Source organism: Ictalurus punctatus, chromosome 2, assembly GCF_001660625.3.
Source record: "Ictalurus punctatus breed USDA103 chromosome 2, Coco_2.0, whole genome shotgun sequence".
Lineage (NCBI taxonomy): Eukaryota > Metazoa > Chordata > Actinopteri > Siluriformes > Ictaluridae > Ictalurus > Ictalurus punctatus.
Window position 1 is genome coordinate 22,983,856 of NC_030417.2, and position 17,656 is coordinate 23,001,511.

The 17,656-nt window shown below is 37.2% G+C and overlaps 2 protein-coding genes and 1 long non-coding RNA gene across 3 annotated transcripts; all 3 read left to right on the top strand.

The window, feature by feature from the left end:
• The first annotated feature begins 2,604 nt into the window (after window positions 1-2,604).
• LOC108277120 (E3 ubiquitin/ISG15 ligase TRIM25-like) lies at window positions 2,605-7,240 on the top strand. Its single transcript, XM_017489519.3, has 5 exons — window positions 2,605-2,688; window positions 4,458-5,047; window positions 5,714-5,809; window positions 6,684-6,917; window positions 7,024-7,240. Exons 2-5 carry the CDS (start codon window positions 4,460-4,462, stop codon window positions 7,174-7,176), a joined length of 1,071 nt encoding a protein of 356 aa, XP_017345008.3. The 5' UTR covers window positions 2,605-2,688; window positions 4,458-4,459; the 3' UTR covers window positions 7,177-7,240.
• A 2,102-nt stretch (window positions 7,241-9,342) lies between these two features.
• On the top strand, window positions 9,343-14,371 carry LOC108277128 (E3 ubiquitin/ISG15 ligase TRIM25-like). Its single transcript, XM_017489531.3, has 5 exons — window positions 9,343-9,426; window positions 11,197-11,786; window positions 12,472-12,567; window positions 13,432-13,665; window positions 13,771-14,371. Exons 2-5 carry the CDS (start codon window positions 11,199-11,201, stop codon window positions 13,921-13,923), a joined length of 1,071 nt encoding a protein of 356 aa, XP_017345020.1. The 5' UTR covers window positions 9,343-9,426; window positions 11,197-11,198; the 3' UTR covers window positions 13,924-14,371.
• Window positions 14,372-15,810: 1,439 nt separating this feature from the next.
• LOC108275034 (uncharacterized) lies at window positions 15,811-16,346 on the top strand. The gene is made up of 2 exons (XR_006980973.2): window positions 15,811-15,882; window positions 16,125-16,346. It is a non-coding gene; the product is annotated as an uncharacterized LOC108275034 (long non-coding RNA).
• The last annotated feature ends 1,310 nt before the right edge of the window (window positions 16,347-17,656 follow it).

Genomic DNA, 17,656 nt, shown 5'->3' on the forward strand with positions numbered 1-17,656 from the left:
TAATCTAATTATGTTCTAAAACATGTAAAACGGGAACATGAAAGGAGTATTCTAAAAGCGACTCATGTAAACACCTTAATCACATTATTATCTTACTCAGAGTAAGGTCAATAATTAGATTACTGCTGTCCATGTAAATGTAGTCATTGATGGAACAATGAACTCTGAAGTATACCAGTAAATGCTAAAGTAAACTGTCAAAACATCTGTGTAAATTGAACATCAAAAGAAAGTGGGTCATGCAGCAAGACAACGACCCTAAGCACACAAGTCGTTCTATCAAACAATGGTTAAAGAGGAATAAAGTTAATGTTTTGGAATGGCCAAGTCAATGTCCTGACCTTAGTCCAAAAGAAATGCCACGGAAGGTCCTGAAGCAAGCAGTTCATGTGAGAAAACCTACCAACATCCCAGATTTGAAGCTGTTCTGTACTTAGGAATGGGTAAAAAATTCCTCCAATCCGATGTGCAGGACTGATCAACAGTTACCGGAAACGTTTAGCTGCAGTTTTTCCTGCACAAGGAGGTCACACCAGATACTGAAAGCAAAAGGTTCACATACTTTTGCCACTCACAGATATGTAATATTGGATCATTTTCCTCAATAGATAAATGACCAAGAACAATATTTTTGTCTCATTTGTTTAAATGGGTTCTCTTTGTCTACTTTTAGGACTTGTATGAAAATCTGATAATGTTTTAGGTCATATTTATTCTGAAATCTAGAAAATTCTAAAGGGTTCACAAACTTTCAAGCACCACCATATAAATGTGTATGACAGCCAACAGTATGGTCGCAATAAAGCTAGAAAATATTTCGCCTGATACACGTTACACTACACACACACAGTGGAAAATATTACCTTCTAAAGACAAATAAAAAGTTAAACTCACAGAGACATCGTCGACTCCAGAGTAATATGTGTATTCTCGTCAAGACCAGGAAGAGGAAACGCTAATGATAACAGTGTTACATGCAATTATATAGTTCACTGCATAGGGCTAGTGCAGTGGTTCTCATCCCGGGAGGAGCGGAGAGATCAGAAGGGGGGGCGCAAATTGTTAAAAAAAAACAAAACAAACACAGACAGGGCATCGTTTGGGTACTCTGTGTATTTTATTGCTTTTCAGATAGAACGTGCATAAATGAAAAACCCCGCGTTCCCTCTCCCTCTGTATTTTCTTTTTGCTGGGGAGAGGCGGAGCTTAGCCTGCCTTTTATCTAGCTGCAGTGCACACATGTTGCCACCTTAGTGACTTTTCAGACCCCTTTAGCTACTGTTTTTTGTTTTGCAGAAGAAAAAAAAAGTGCCCAAGAACAAATCTAGCGACTTTTTGCAAAATGTGGCATTATTGGGTTTGGGAAAGACAAAAGGGTATTATTTGCACTATTCAGTGTAAAGATTCTTCAGTCAGTGAAATTACATTTTTGGATTAAATTATAGAGTGTCCAAAAAGTCTCCATACATAATGGCAGGGAGGGACGTCGCTATAGGCAACGCCTCTTGTACTTCTTAATAAGTACTGTCTTTACTTATTTATTGCTCGAACCGGACTCTTTAGCAAATGTTAGCAAATATTTTTACCATTATTATCTCTCTCTCTCTCTCTCTCTCTCTCTCTCTCTCTCTCTCTCTCTCTCTCTCTATATATATATATATATATATATATATATATATATATATATATATATATATATACCCGTCAGTATATATCTTAGTTTTGAAGCTGTGATCTAAGATAATAATAATAATAGTAATAATAATAATAATAAAAGTATACATCAGCAGTCAAATGCAAGTTTAAAAATGTGTGTCTTCAATTGAGCTTTAAAAATGCCAAAGGTCTGAGCTTCCCTGAGTTCAGAAGGAAGAGAGTTCCAAAGGGAAGGAGCATAGACAGAAAAAGCCCTGTCACCCATAGACACACACAGGCAGCAGACTTTTGTACAAATTGCAATTTGTTGATTGTGGATTTAGAAACTCAAATGGCGTTACAGTAATCCAACCAGGTGACAACAAATGAGTTTATCAGCTTTTCAGCCACAGAGAAGTTCAGCATAGGGTACGCACCAGTCTAGCTATATTTCTGAGGTGAAAAAAGGATGTTTTAACAGTGCTCTGAAAAAAAGAATCAAATGTAAGGCTGGTATCGGAAACACCGATACCACCAATATCTCTGCGGTCGCAGAGGCGAAGTTCCTGGAACTTCTTAAAGGAAATCGCTCTATGTAATACTTCTCTCAATGTAATACACGCATTTCTTATATAATTGACTCCCTTCCATATAGACAGCAATACACAATGACTTCATAAAATTCGAATTCTAAATTCTTGACTCCCTTCCATACAGACAGCAATACACAATGACTTCATAAAATTCTAATTCTAATTCTAAATCATTGACTCCCTTCCATATAGACAGCAATACACAATGACTTCATAAAATTCTAATTCTAAATTCTTGATGATTCCTACCAGTCAGTTTTACGTCTGCATCGGTCTTTCGCTCTGCTCAACAAAGGGCAAACCGCCTGCGTGTCAACACGGACTTCAGGGTGAAACTTTTCCATAACCGTCCTCCGGTTTGCTTGTTGTCCAGAAAAGCTGAAAAGACTCACGCAGCCCAGCCAGGAGACGTCAAATTGCCGTGGAAATTACACAACACTCGCAGACTCGTCCTCTGAAGGTAAAAAAGGTTTATCACAGAAAGATGGTTAACACAGGACAGAATAAAGCAGAATAGAATAATGAGAGCGCTCTAGAGCGCTTGTGCTGAACCACTGCTATACATATGAAACGCAGAGCATGACACACTTCTGTGTACCGATAAGAAGCAGATTGAGGCAGTTCAAACAGACTTTGTTTAAGGATCTTAGAAGATGTGCAGACGAACCTTGAACAGAAGAACATGTTTGTGTCTCTGTAAGCAGATAAATATTCTGTACTGATCTAAATAATATGACGTGGCCTTCTTAGGTGTTATCCTCAGATGATCATGAACAGAACAAGAACAAAATTATTACAAAGTAAAAATTAATAATTTCCCTCACAGAGCTATGACAAATTAATTTACCTTCTGATAAAATAAATGTAATATTTTCAGTTAATTTTACAGACTGTATGCAAAAAACAATAACCGTTAACCTGTTCCACCTTGCAAACAAATACAATAAACATCAATGTTCAGTCTTTGAAGTCTGCTCTTCTTAAATATGTTTAAAGATACACTATTAGACACTTTCCAATGTCATGGTTCTGGACTGAAGCCAGTTCTCGAACCGCTCTGCGTATATTGTGTATATATCTGAATAATCTGATATAGGATGTGATTGGTGAGTTCATTTACCCGTCAGATGCAAAGCGCTTTAGTTTAATGGTGTTCATTAGGGTTCACCCGATCAGGATTTTAACAGCCGATACCGATTTCTTGTCATGTTGATCGACTGGAACCGATCCAGATACCAATCTTTTTTTTGTTGTTGTTCAAGCTTTAATCAGGAGGTCTGTCATAAACAGTTAAATGTAAGTTCTCTGCTCATGGTCACTGTTAAATGAATTAAAATTATAGCAATGACAAATACCGTCGGTTAATTGATAAATAAAACAGCATAAAATGTTTATTTTAAAATATTTAAACGATAGAAACATAATTAAAAGTAGACTAATATGAAAATTATCCATATTAGGAAAAAGAAAGCTAATAGCCTTCCACAGAGATACCTAACTAAGTGTAATGTCAAATTGATATTAAATGCAACCCATAGTAATTAAACATTATTTCATGTATCATTTTATTTATGATAAGGAGTCTTTATTCGTCACGTATACGTTACAGCACAGTGAAATTTATTTATTCCGAGCACAGGGTCAGCCATCATACAGCATCCCTGGAGCAGAGAGGGTTAAGGGCCTTGCTCAAGGGCCCAAAAGTGGCAGCTTGGCAGTGCTGGGGCTTGAACCTCTAACCTTCCGATCAGTAAATCAGAGCCTTAACCACCAAGCCCCCTTTTTAATGATAATGAGTCTATAATTAATTTATTATATCTATTTTTTACATTAAATAATTTATTTATAACTAGGCATATTTTCTGTCTTTACATTTTATTAGTTTTTTTGTTTATCAGTTTTAGACACTTTGGGCCCAATTTGGACATTTTCACTTAGGGGTGCACTCATTTTTGTTGCCAGCGCTTTAGACATTAATGGCTGTGTGTTGAGTTATTTTGAGGGGACAGCAAATATACACTGTTATACAAGCTGTACACTCACTACTTTACATTGTAGCAAAGTGTCATTTCTTCACTGTTGTCACATTAAAAGGTATAATGAAATATTTACAAAAATGTGAGGGGTGTACTCACTTTTGTGAGATACTGTATGTTTTTATTGACTGGGAAGACATATGAGCTTAATTCTTTTTTTTTTGTCTTCTTTTTATTTTTTAATCTCAAACAGAGATGGCCTCCAATTCATCCATTATCCCACTGCTTCTTCCAGAAGATGAGCTATTGTGCGCTATCTGCCAGACGCTCCTGAAGAATCCTGTGACTATACCATGTGGGCACAACTTTTGCATGACCTGCATCAGCAAACACTGGAAATTTGCCTGTTCATCCATTTTCTGCCCCTACTGCCACAGAAAATTCCCCTCAAAGCCGGTCCTAAAGACCAACACTGTTCTCTGTGCAATCATGGAGTATGTTGGGAAGGTGTTTCCAACGTCTGAGATTGTCTTGGTTCCAGATGAAAAACCTATCTGTAACATCTGTGAGGAGGGAAGGGAGCTATCAGCAGTCAAGACCTGTGTGACATGCCTGGCTAGCTTTTGCAGTGTGCACGCCACACCCCATACGACTAGCCAAGCGCTAGCCAAACACTGCCTGTGCACACCGGTTTCAGACATCAAGGATCTGCTGTGTAAGAAGCACAGCAAAGTGCTTGAGGTGTTCTGCATGAACCATGGGGCTGCCATCTGTTGGCAGTGTACAGCAAAGCACCCCAAGTGCAACATGTGCTCAGTGGAAGAAATGAGGACAGACTGGAAGGTGAGCTGGCATATTAGTAGCATAAATGGTGTTCATAAACCAAGCTACTTAGAATTTGGCTTAATTACTGGGTACTAGGAGACGTTTCACAGAGCATCTGGTTGAGAGGTAGGTATTGGGATGGAAAAAAAAAAGTTGCACAAGCAGTCAGATATAACGCCTGCAAGACCAATATTCAGCATGAACATGCGTTGCTGTGCAATGCATTTGCAGAATCCTTAGTAACTGCCTGATCAAGATTACAGGGGCTAAAATTTTCTACTGCTTTTGAATATTTTTGGGATAATTTGCTACTTTGTTACATGTATATTTTAGAACTAACAAAATTGATCATAGACAGGTACAAACAAAAATAATAATTGCGTGAGAAACTTACAGCTATGACAGAATTCACAAACCAAGCTGACAGTGCTGGCATTTGAAATGAAAAGGAATTCAATAATAAATAAATAAATAAATAAATAAAAACGTAAATCATACATTTAAAAAAATATATTGATTGAATTCTTGTTACTGGTATTCGCAAACAGTACTTTTTAAATCTTGTGTTTTGCATGCACCACTTGTCATTTTGTTTAGTTCGTTTGAAAAAAAAAAACGCTCCATTCAAGTTTATGGTTTATTTGTTCATTATAACATACTTGCTGTTATAACCCATTCATTCAGGCTGCACTCGAGCCAGTGGCAACAGAAGCTCAGGACAGAAAGAAGGCCACTAGTGAACTCTTGGAAGCTCTGAATACTATGTCAGAGGGTATAAAGGTAAGATCATACTTGGTCAAGTAAATTTGATTAATTGGGTGATTAAGTAACTAAGGGAGCAACTACTTTTTCACACAAGGCCAGTTAGCCAGCACCTCATAGTCATCATATTATCCAGACATACTAATTGGGACTCAGGATTAAAGCTTTAGTATGTAATCTAAAAATATATATATATTAAATGCATATACAGGTGCATGTAAAAAATTAGAATATCATGGAAATTTTTTTTTAAAAATTGTAATTTTATTAAAGAAGTGGAACTTTCACATATTCTAGATTCATTACACATAAAGTGAAATATGTCAAGCCTTTTTTGTTTTAATGTTGATGATTATGGCTTACAGCTCATGGAAATCAAAAATTCAGCCATAAGCTGTAACCATATAGATTAAAACAAAAGAAAAATGCTTGAAAATATTTCACTTTATGTGTAATATAATCTAGAATATATGAAAGTTCCACTTTTTAAATTAAATTATGGAAAAAAAATACTTTTCCACGATATTCAAATTTTTTGAGATACTCTTGTATGTGTCTGAGATTAACAGCTTTACTTAGCGTGATGAAACTGGTTATTTTATTTACAGTGTTCACCCTCTTGAACTTTTTCACATTTTGAATGTAATTGTATTACCATAAGAAAGTATTTTGCACCTTCAAATGTTAGACAGACTGTGTAAACCAAATGTGGGTGAGGTCCTAATCTGTCCTACTAAATGTACAGCTTGACTTAAAATATTTGTATGATTTGATATCTGAAATGCTAATTGACATGAATCATTCCAGGTTGTATAAAATCCTTTTCACTCACCTTACTAGTTTTTATTTTATTGATTTTATTTATATATCTTCAACATGTCGTTATCCTCAGAATGCTGCAGTAAAGATGACTGAAGATATGCAGCTCTGCTTTGAAGCACTGATGAACACCATTAACCATGCCCAGGACAGAGCCATATCCTTTATAGAAGCAGAGAAGATGGAGGCTCTCCAAAAAACAGAAAAGCAGAAGGAACGGTTGGATGATCATTTGCTTTCCACATCACTGCTCATGGATAAGATTGATGAGTGCATAAACAATGATTCGTACTTCAACTTTCTTCTGGTTAGTATGTGACTATAGTTTTTGTTGAAAAAAAGCTCCAAATAAGCAAAAGCCCTCAAAAAGAAAAAATCTATGCCAAATTAACTATGTTGTGCCCTTCTTATAGCCTCTACCACTACTGCCTGCAGAGGTTGGTCAACTGCAGGATGTTCAACTGGATGGTCAAGCTGTGGAGAGGATGATATTAGATATTCAACAACTTAACAGTAGTCTGGAATCTCAGCTCAGCACCATGCTGCAGAGAAGAGAGGAAATATGAGAGAAAGGCAAGGCAACTGTAGGGTCCTGAACAATTAATCTAGTTCAAGCATGCAGCTAGATGGCCAGGACCAGAATGTACAATTGAAAGATTTGGAAAAAAGCTTTCTCTGTTATTCCACTAGGGGGCAAAATAGGCCAATAACGTATGGGACATACACTCTGCTACTGACAGAATATGCTAATGATATGTAATTCTTTAGCTAAATAAAAAAAAATATATGCCTTTACCAAAAAAAACTTGTTTAGTGGTTTCACAGCAATTTGGGTTAACATATATATTAGAGAGAGAGAAATTTGCAGCATGAACGTGCACCTGAAACATCTGCAGGAATTGCATGATACAGTCATGTCAACATATGGACCAAAATCTCAAAGGAATGTTCCCAACACCTTGTGGAATACATGAATTGAGGCTGCTTTGAAAGCAAAGAGAAGCCCTACCCAGTATTAGTATAGTGTTCCTAATAAAGTGCTTTGTGAGTGTATATTCAGATGTTTCACCACATCCCAAACATGTTCTATTGGATTCTGATCTGGTGACTGAGAAAGCCACTGAAGAACATTGAACTTATTGTCATGTTCATGAAACCAGTCTGAGACGACTTTTGCTTTGTGACATTGTGCATTATCATGCTGGAAGTAGCCATTAGAAGATGGTTAAGTTGTGGTCAAGAAGGGATGCACATGGTGAGCAACAATACTCAAATAGGCATTGGTATTCAAGTGATGATTGGTATTAATAAGACCAAAGCATGCCAAGAAAGCATTCCTCACAACATTACACCACCTCCACCAGCCTGGAATGTTGACAGCTTAATGTCAAATTGTACCCTCACATGTTGCAGTCGGTTTAAAGAATGACCACAGAGTATCACACTGATTCGGGTCATGATGACGTCGCTATAGGCAGCGCCTCTTGCCCTCCTTATAAGTACTCTCTTTACTTATTTATTGCTCGAACCGGACTCTTTCCATTAGCAAATATTTTACCCGTTATTATCTCTCTCTCTCTCTCTCTCTCTCTCTCTCTCTCTCTCTCTCTCTCTCTCTCTCTCTCTATATATATATATATATATATATATATATATATATATATATATATATATATACACCCATCAGTATATATCTTAGTTTTGAAACTGTGATCTAAGATAATAATAATAATAAGAATAATAATAATAAACTTTATTTTATAAAGCACTTTTAAAAGCAGCTTCTCAAAGCGCTGTACACAAAATAAGCAGTACACAGAAAAAAACATATAAAAGTTAATAAGAACAACAATGTTAATAATAATAATAATAATAATAATAATAATAATAATAATAATAATAAAAGTATACATCAGCAGTCAAATGCAAGTTTAAAAATGTGTGTCTTCAACTGAGCTTTAAAAATGCCAAAGGTCTGAGCTTCCCTGAGTTCAGAAGGAAGAGAGTTCCAAAGGGAAGGAGCATAGACAGAAAAAGCCCTGTCACCCATAGACACACACAGGCAGCAGACTTTTGTACAAATTGCAATTTGTTGATTGTGGATTTAGAAACTCAAATGGCTTACAGTAATCCAACCGAGTGACAACAAATGAGTTTATCAGCTTTTCAGCCACAGAGAAGTTCAGCATAGGGTACGCACCAGTCTAGCTATATTTCTGAGGTGAAAAAAGGATGTTTTAACAGTGCCCTGAAAAAAAGAATCAAATGTAAGGCTGGTATCGGAAACACCGATACCACCAATATCTCTGCGGTCGCAGAGGCGAAGTTCCTGGAACTTCTTAAAGGAAATCGCTCTATGTAATACTTCTCTCAATGTAATACACGCATTTCTTATATAATTGACTCCCTTCCATATAGACAGCAATACACAATGACTTCATAAAATTCGAATTCTAAATTCTTGACTCCCTTCCATACAGACAGCAATACACAATGACTTCATAAAATTCTAATTCTAATTCTAAATCATTGACTCCCTTCCATATAGACAGCAATACACAATGACTTCATAAAATTCTAATTCTAAATTCTTGATGATTCCTACCAGTCAGTTTTACGTCTGCATCGGTCTTTCGCTCTGCTCAACAAAGGGTAAACCGCCCGCGTGTCAACACGGACTTCAGGGTGAAACTTTTCCATAACCGTCCTCCGGTTTGCTTGTTGTCCAGAAAAGCTGAAAAGACTCACGCAGCCCAGCCAGGAGACGTCAAATTGCCGTGGAAATTACACAACACTCGCAGACTCGTCCTCTGAAGGTAAAAAAGGTTTATCACAGAAAGATGGTTAACACAGGATAGAATAAAGCAGAATAGAATAATGAGAGCGCTCTAGAGCGCTTGTGCTGAACCACTGCTATACATATGAAACGCAGAGCATGACACACTTCTGTGTACCGATAAGAAGCAGATTGAGGCAGTTCAAACAGACTTTGTTTAAGGATCTTAGAAGATGTGCAGACGAACCTTGAACAGAAGAACATGTTTGTGTCTCTGTAAGCAGATAAATATTCTGTACTGATCTAAATAATATGACGTGGCCTTCTTAGGTGTTATCCTCAGATGACCATGAACAGAACAAGAACAAAATTATTACAAAGTAAAAATTAATAATTTCCCTCACAGAGCTATGACAAATTAATTTACCTTCTGATAAAATAAATGTAATATTTTCAGTTAATTTTACAGACTGTATGCAAAAAACAATAACCGTTAACCTGTTCCACCTTGCAAACAAATACAATAAACATCAATGTTCAGTCTTTGAAGTCTGCTCCTCTTAAATATGTTTAAAGCTACACTATTAGACACTTTCCAATGTCATGGTTCTGGACTGAAGCCAGTTCTCGAACCGCTCTGCGTATATTGTGTATATATCTGAATAATGTGATATAGGATGTGATTGGTGAGTTCATTTACCCGTCAGATGCAAAGCGCTTTAGTTTAATGGTGTTCATTAGGGTTCACCCGATCAGGATTTTAACAGCCGATACCGATTTCTTGTCATCTTGATCGACCGGAACCGATCCAGATACCAATCCTTTTTTGTTGTTGTTGTTCAAGCTTTAATCAGGAAGTCTGTCATAAACAGTTAAATGTAAGTTCTCTGCTCATGGTCACTGTTAAATGAATTAAAATTATAGCAATGACAAATACCATCGGTTAATTGATAAATAAAACAGCATAAAATGTTTATTTTAAAATATTTAAACAATAGAAACATAATTAAAAGTAGACTAATATGAAAATTATCCATATTAGGAAAAAGAAAGCTAATAGCCTTCCACAGAGATACCTAACTAAGCGTAATGTCAAATTGATATTAAATGCAACCCATAGTAATTAAACATTATTTCATGTATCATTTTATTTATGATAAGGAGTCTTTATTCGTCATGTATACATTACAGCACAGTGAAATTTATTCATTCCGAGCACAGGGTCAGCCATCATACAGCGTCCCCGGAGCAGAGAGGGTTAAGGGCCTTGCTCAAGGGCCCAAAAGTGGCAGCTTGGCAGTGCTGGGGCTTGAACCTCTAACCTTCCGATCAGTAAATCAGAGCCTTAACCACCAACCCCCCTTTTTAATGATAATGAGTCTATAATTAATTTATTATATCTATTTTTTACATTAAATCATTTATTTATAACTAGGCATATTTTCTGTCTTTACATTTTATTAGTTTTTTTGTTTATCAGTTTTAGACACTTTGGGCCCAATTTGGACATTTTCACTTAGGGGTGCACTCATTTTTGTTGCCAGCGCTTTAGACATTAATGGCTGTGTGTTGAGTTATTTTGAGGGGACAGCAAATATACACTGTTATACAAGCTGTACACTCACTACTTTACATTGTAGCAAAGTGTCATTTCTTCACTGTTGTCACATTAAAAGGTATAATGAAATATTTACAAAAATGTGAGGGGTGTACTCACTTTTGTGAGATACTGTATGTTTTTATTGACTGGGAAGACATATGAGCTTAATTCTTTTTTTTTGTCTTCTTTTTATTTTTTAATCTCAAACAGAGATGGCCTCCAATTCATCCATTATCCCACTGCTTCTTCCAGAAGATGAGCTATTGTGCCCTATCTGCCAGACGCTCCTGAAGAATCCTGTGACTATACCATGTGGGCACAACTTTTGTATGACCTGCATCAGCAAACACTGGAAATTAGCCTTTGCATCCATTTTCTGCCCCTACTGCCGCAGAGAGTTCCCCTCAAAGCCGGTCCTAAAGACCAACACTGTTCTCTGTGCAATCATGGAGCATGTTGGGAAGGTGTTTCCAACGTCTGAGATTGTCTTGGTTCCAGATGAAAAACCTATCTGTAACATCTGTGAGGAGGGAAGGGAGCTATCAGCAGTCAAGACCTGTGTGACATGCCTGGCTAGCTTTTGCAGTGTGCACGCCACACCCCATACGACTAGCCAAGCGCTAGCCAAACACTGCATGTGCACACCGGTTTCAGACATCAAGGATCTGCTGTGTAAGAAGCACAGCAAAGTGCTTGAGGTGTTCTGCATGAACCATGGGGCTGCCATCTGTTGGCAGTGTACAGCAAAGCACCCCAAGTGCAACATTTGCTCAGTGGAAGAAATGAGGACAGACTGGAAGGTGAGCTGACATATTAGTAGCATAAATGGTGTTGATAAACCAAACTACTTAGAATTTGGCTTAATTACTGGGTACTAGGAGACGTTTCACAGAGCATCTGGTTGAGAGGTAGATATTGGGACGAAAATAAAAAGTTGCACGAGCAGTCAGATATAACGCCTGCAAGACCAATATTCAGCATGAACATGCGTTGCTGTGCAATGCATTTGCAGAATCCTTAGTAACTGCCTGATCAAGATTACTGGGGCTAAAATTTTCTACTGCTTTTGAATATTTTTGGGATAATTTGCTACTTTGTTACATGTATATTTTAGAACTAACAAAATTGATCATAGACAGGTACAAACAAAAATAATAACTGCGTGAGAAACTTACATCTATGACAGAATTCACAAACCAAGCTGACAGTGCTGGCATTTGAAATGAAAAGGAATTCCAATAAAAAAAAAAAATAAAAAAAAAAAAAATCATACATTTAAAAAAATATATTGATTGAATTCTTGTTACTGGTATTTGCAAACAGTACTTTTTAAATCTTGTGTTTTGCATGCACCACTTGTCATTTTGTTTAGTTCGTTTGTATATAATATTAATAAAAATAAATAAATAAAAAAAACAGCTCCATTCAAGTTTATGGTTTATTTGTTCATTATAACATACTTGCTGTTATAACCCATTCATTCAGGCTGCAATCGAGCCAGTGGCAACAGAAGCTCAGGACAGAAAGAAGGCCACTAGTGAACTCTTGGAAGCTCTGAATACTATGTCAGAGGGCATAAAGGTAAGATCATACTTGGTCAAATAAATTTGATTAATTGGGTGATTAAGTAACTAAGGGAGCAACTACTTTTTCACACAAGGCCAGTTAGCCAGCACCTCATAGTCATCATATTATCCAGACCTACTAACTGGGACTCAGGATTAAAGCTTTAGTATGTAATCTAAAAAATATATATATATTAAATGCATATAAAAAAATTGATTATTGTGGAAAATTAAAAAAAAAAAATTGTAATTTTATTAAAGAAGTGGAACTTTCAGATATTCTAGATTCATTACACATAAAGTGAAATATGTCAAGCCTTTTTTGTTTTAATGTTGATGATTATGGCTTACAGCTCATGGAAATCAAAAATTCGGCCATAAACTGTAACCATATAGATTAAAACAAAAGAAAAAGGCTTGAAATATTTCACTTTATGTGTAATATAATCTAGAATATATGAAAGTTCCACTTTTTAAATTAAATTATGGAAAAAAAAATACTTTTCCACGATATTCAAATTTTTTGAGATACACCTGTATGTGTCTGAGATTAACAGCTTTACTTAGCGTGATGAAACTGGTTATTTTATTTACAGTGTTCACCCTCTTGAACTTTTTCACATTTTGAATGTAATTGTATTACCATAAGAAAGTATCTTGCACCTTCAAATGTTAGACAGACTGTGTAAACCAAATGTGGGTGAGGTCCTAATCTGTCCTACTAAATGTACAGCTTGACTTAATATATGTGTATGATTTGATATCTGAAATGCTAATTGACATGAATCATTCCAGGTTGTATAAAATCTTTTTCACTCACCTTACTAGCTTTTATTTTATTGATTTTATGTATATATCTTCAACAAGTCGTTATCCTCAGAATGCTGCAGTAAAGATGACTGAAGATATGCAGCTCTGCTTTGAAGCACTGATGAACACCATTAACCATGCCCAGGACAGAGCCATATCCTTTATAGAAGCAGAGAAGATGGAGGCTCTCCAAAAAACAGAAAAGCAGAAGGAACGGTTGGATGATCATTTGCTTTCCATATCACTGCTCATGGATAAGATTGATGAGTGCATAAACAATGATTCGTACTTCAACTTTCTTCTGGTTAGTATGTGACTATAGTTTTTGTTGAAAAAAGCTCCAAATAAGCAAAAGCCCTCAAAAAGAAAAAATCTATGCCAAATTAACTATGTTGTGCCCTTCTTATAGCCTCTACCACTACTGCCTGCAGAGGTTGGTCAACTGCAGGATGTTCAACTGGATGGTCAAGCTGTGGAGAGGATGATATTAGATATTCAACAACTTAACAGTAGTCTGGAATCTCAGCTCAGCACCATGCTGCAGAGAAGAGAGGAAATATGAGAGAAAGGCAAGGCAACTGTAGGGTCCTGAACAATTAATATAGTTCAAGCATGCAGCTGGCGGGCCAGGACCAGAATGTACAATTGAAAGATTTGGAAAAAAGCTTTCTCTGTTATTCCACTAGGGGGCAAAATAGGCCAATAACGTATGGGACATACACTCTGCTACTGACAGAATATGCTAATGATATGTAATTCTTTAGCTAAATAAAAAAAAAAAAATGCTTTTACCAAAACAACGAGTTTAGTGGTTTCACAGCAATTTGGGTTAACATATATATTAGAGAGAGAGAAATTTGCAGCATGGACGTGCACCTGAAACATCTGCAGGGATTGCATGATACAATCATGTCAACATGGACCAGAATCTCAAAGGAATGTTCCCAACACCTTGTGGAATACATGAATTGAGGCTGCTGTGAAAGCAAAGAGAAGCCCTACCCAATATTAGTATAGTGTTCCTAATAAAGTGCTTTGTGAGTGTATATTCAGATTTTTCACCACATCCCAAACATGTTCTATTGGATTCTGATCTGGTGACTGAAAAAGCAACTGAAGAACATTGAACTTATTGTCATGTTCATGAAACCAGTCTGAGACGACTTTTGCTTTGTGACATTGTGCATTATCATGCTGGAAGTAGCCATTAGAAGATGGTTAAGTTGTGGTCATGAAGGGATGCACATGGTGAGCATCAATATTAACATAGGCAGTGTTATTCAAGTGATGATTGGTATCATGCCAAGAAAACATTCCTCACAACTTTACACCACCTCCACCAGCCTGGAATGTTGACAAAAGACATGTTGGGTCCATGGATTCATGCTGTTGGTACCAAATTGTGACCAATCTGTGTGCCTGTGTCCACTGCAGCCTCAGCTTTCTGTTCTTGGCTGACAGCTGTTGTAACACATCCACCTCAAGGTTTGACATGAGATGCTTATCTGCTCACCCCAATTGTACAGAGTGGTTATCTGTGTTACTGTAGCCTTTCTGTCAGCTCCAGTCTGGCCATTCTCTGTTGACCTCACTCATCAATAAGACATTTCGGCAGTTATAGAAATACTTAAACTAGCCTGATGGTATATATTATATATATAATTACAGATATGACTTTAGACAACTTTACAGTTGTCACTGGCCACAGCAAACAACGCAGAACCTCTTGAAATGTAAGTTTTAATATGGTGATGTTACGAACCCGGTCTAGGTCGGGCCACACATACAAAAAAAAAGAAAAAAGAAAAAAAAAAAAAAAAAGAAAAGAAAAGGGTTGGCAAGACCAACATTGCGTTTGTTTTGTTTTTATTCTCCAAACGGAGCACCTTTTATATACACAGTGGTTTTAATCTTCAGAAGCCGGCCAGGCCAAAATAATAAACAAAAATTCCCTCTAACTTACCACTAACTAACTACACTACAAGAAAAGAAAACAAAAATACACCATCTTCCCTCACTCCCTAGCTAACCCAAAACCAGGAGAAAAGAAGAATAAACACAAATGGCGCCGACTTCCTACTAACCACTCCTAACCATGCACTATTTACAGATGTGACTATTAGTGTTAATTAACAAAAGTAATATGTACATATATATACACAAGGGTATCACATGAATCGTAACGGGGCAGATCATAAACAAAGTCAAAACAGGCATAAGGTCATACACAGGCGAAAAGCACGTCTCTCTACACACAACACAATGACAATGATCTGCCCTGGGATGGAGACTGACGAGGCTTAAGTACACTTCCGGAAGCGAGCAGGCAACCAATCCTGTCGCACAAGGCCGGAGCAGGCGTGGACAAGACATGATCATCCAGTAGCAAGCAGGAACGTGACGCATGCAGTAGGCAGGGCCTAGAGAATGGGGAGGAGACAAAAGAAAACCCAGCCCACCACCAACATAGACACACAAAAGGCACATCGAGCAAACAGAAATACATTGGATAACGTGACAGGTAATACAATAGCTGTGATTGTATTTGATGTTAAAGCTTAATCGTTAATGTTCTCTGGTAGTGTCTGAAAAGTTATGAGTGCAAAGTCCAAACATACCAGTTCTGGAACAAGCGCACAAGCTTGTTTCCCCCTGAGGATTACTAAAATCTTTCTAAATAAATGCTGCCCATTTCAGTGGGTAAAATGTTAAGCTTTCATATTATTTAAATTATCAAGTTATTCATTCTTTTCTGGCATACAGATTCCAGCGGAGTGACCTTTGATCCAGTCACTGCTAGTGCATCTGTGATTCTCTCTGAGGATGACCTGGCTGTCACAGTGGAACACAATGGGTTACTTACTTGGAAAGACTACCAAGTCAACAAGGAGATAGGCTTCAGGGTCCTGTGCTCTCAAGAGTTTAGCAGTGGGCAGCACTACTGGGAGGTTCAGACGCCGGAGGACGAAGACAGCAACTGGGCGGTGGGTGTGACGTACAAAAACAGTCACAACCATTACCAGAGCTTGGGCCAAGACAGCAGCTCCTGGTGTGTCAGGTGGCAGAACAAAGCGGAAGACAAGGATAATGACAAGTTGGCTAACAATATGGAAGGAACAAATGATGGTGAAGTAATATTACCAAACTCACTGGCTAAGGAAGGTGCCCAATCTGGAATCAAAGAAAAATAAATTGGAAGCATACCTGAAAGATGATAAGAGCCATGAAGGTCTTCCACAGGACAAGAACAAAAGAGAAAGAAACCAAGCTCTGTTGGAAGATGTAGCAGAAGGAGAGGAAAAAGTGTCTGATTTAACAGAGGAGAACAAATGCACTTTAACAACTATGCAGGAGGACAAAAATATCCCAAAACAGTCAGGCACTGGATTCTTTGCCTCCCATCAGCAGGAGATGAACCTGATCTCCCAGATTCCCCCTAGGAAGATTGGTGTGTTGTTGGACTTTGACAGAGGGTGGCTGTCGTTTTTCTTGGTGTCTAACTCTAAAGTGAAGCTCTGCTACAGGTTTCAGGCCCTGTTTTCTGCTCCCCTCTGCCCCAGCATATGGCTAAGAGATCCAGACAGCGCAATGATTATTAGCAAATGACTCGAAACAACAATGCAGTAGTGCCAGCTGCAAGGAATGTATATTTCTAATGTTTTATTGTTTCTATAGTAACAGTTTACTCAATCACATGTGTGGTGTCTGTTCCATGTCAACAGATTTTTAAAAAATTAATAAACTTGTGTAATTGTTGATACAGTGAAGTATTCTGTGATGTTTATTTAGCATGGATGGAATCTAGTGTCAGCGCAATGTCAGTGTTAGTCAAAGATGAAGTTTTACCTTTAAGTTTGCTGACAGACAGAGGGCTTTGTGCTTGTTGACACATTGCATGTTTTGTCTTAAAGTTAAGAGAGAGAATCATGGTAAAATAATACTAACATACTGCAATGGGTCATTATTGTGATTATTAAATAATCACTTGATTTTGACTACTCTATACTCATCAGCCAAAGTTAATTAATTTTGTGATACAGACAGGCCATGTAAATCACTACAATAAAATGAATCAACTCAAAACCAAAATGCCAGTCTGTGGCAGCAGGGGCATAGTTGAACATCAGCTGCAGATGGAGGGGAGGGTGGGGGAACCAGTAGTACAATGGTGCTTGAAAGTTTGTGAACCTTTTTCACACAAGTCCTCAAAATAGATCAAGAGAACCCAATGAATCAAATGTGTCAAAAATATTATACTTGGTCATTTATTTATTGATGAAAGTGATCCAATATTA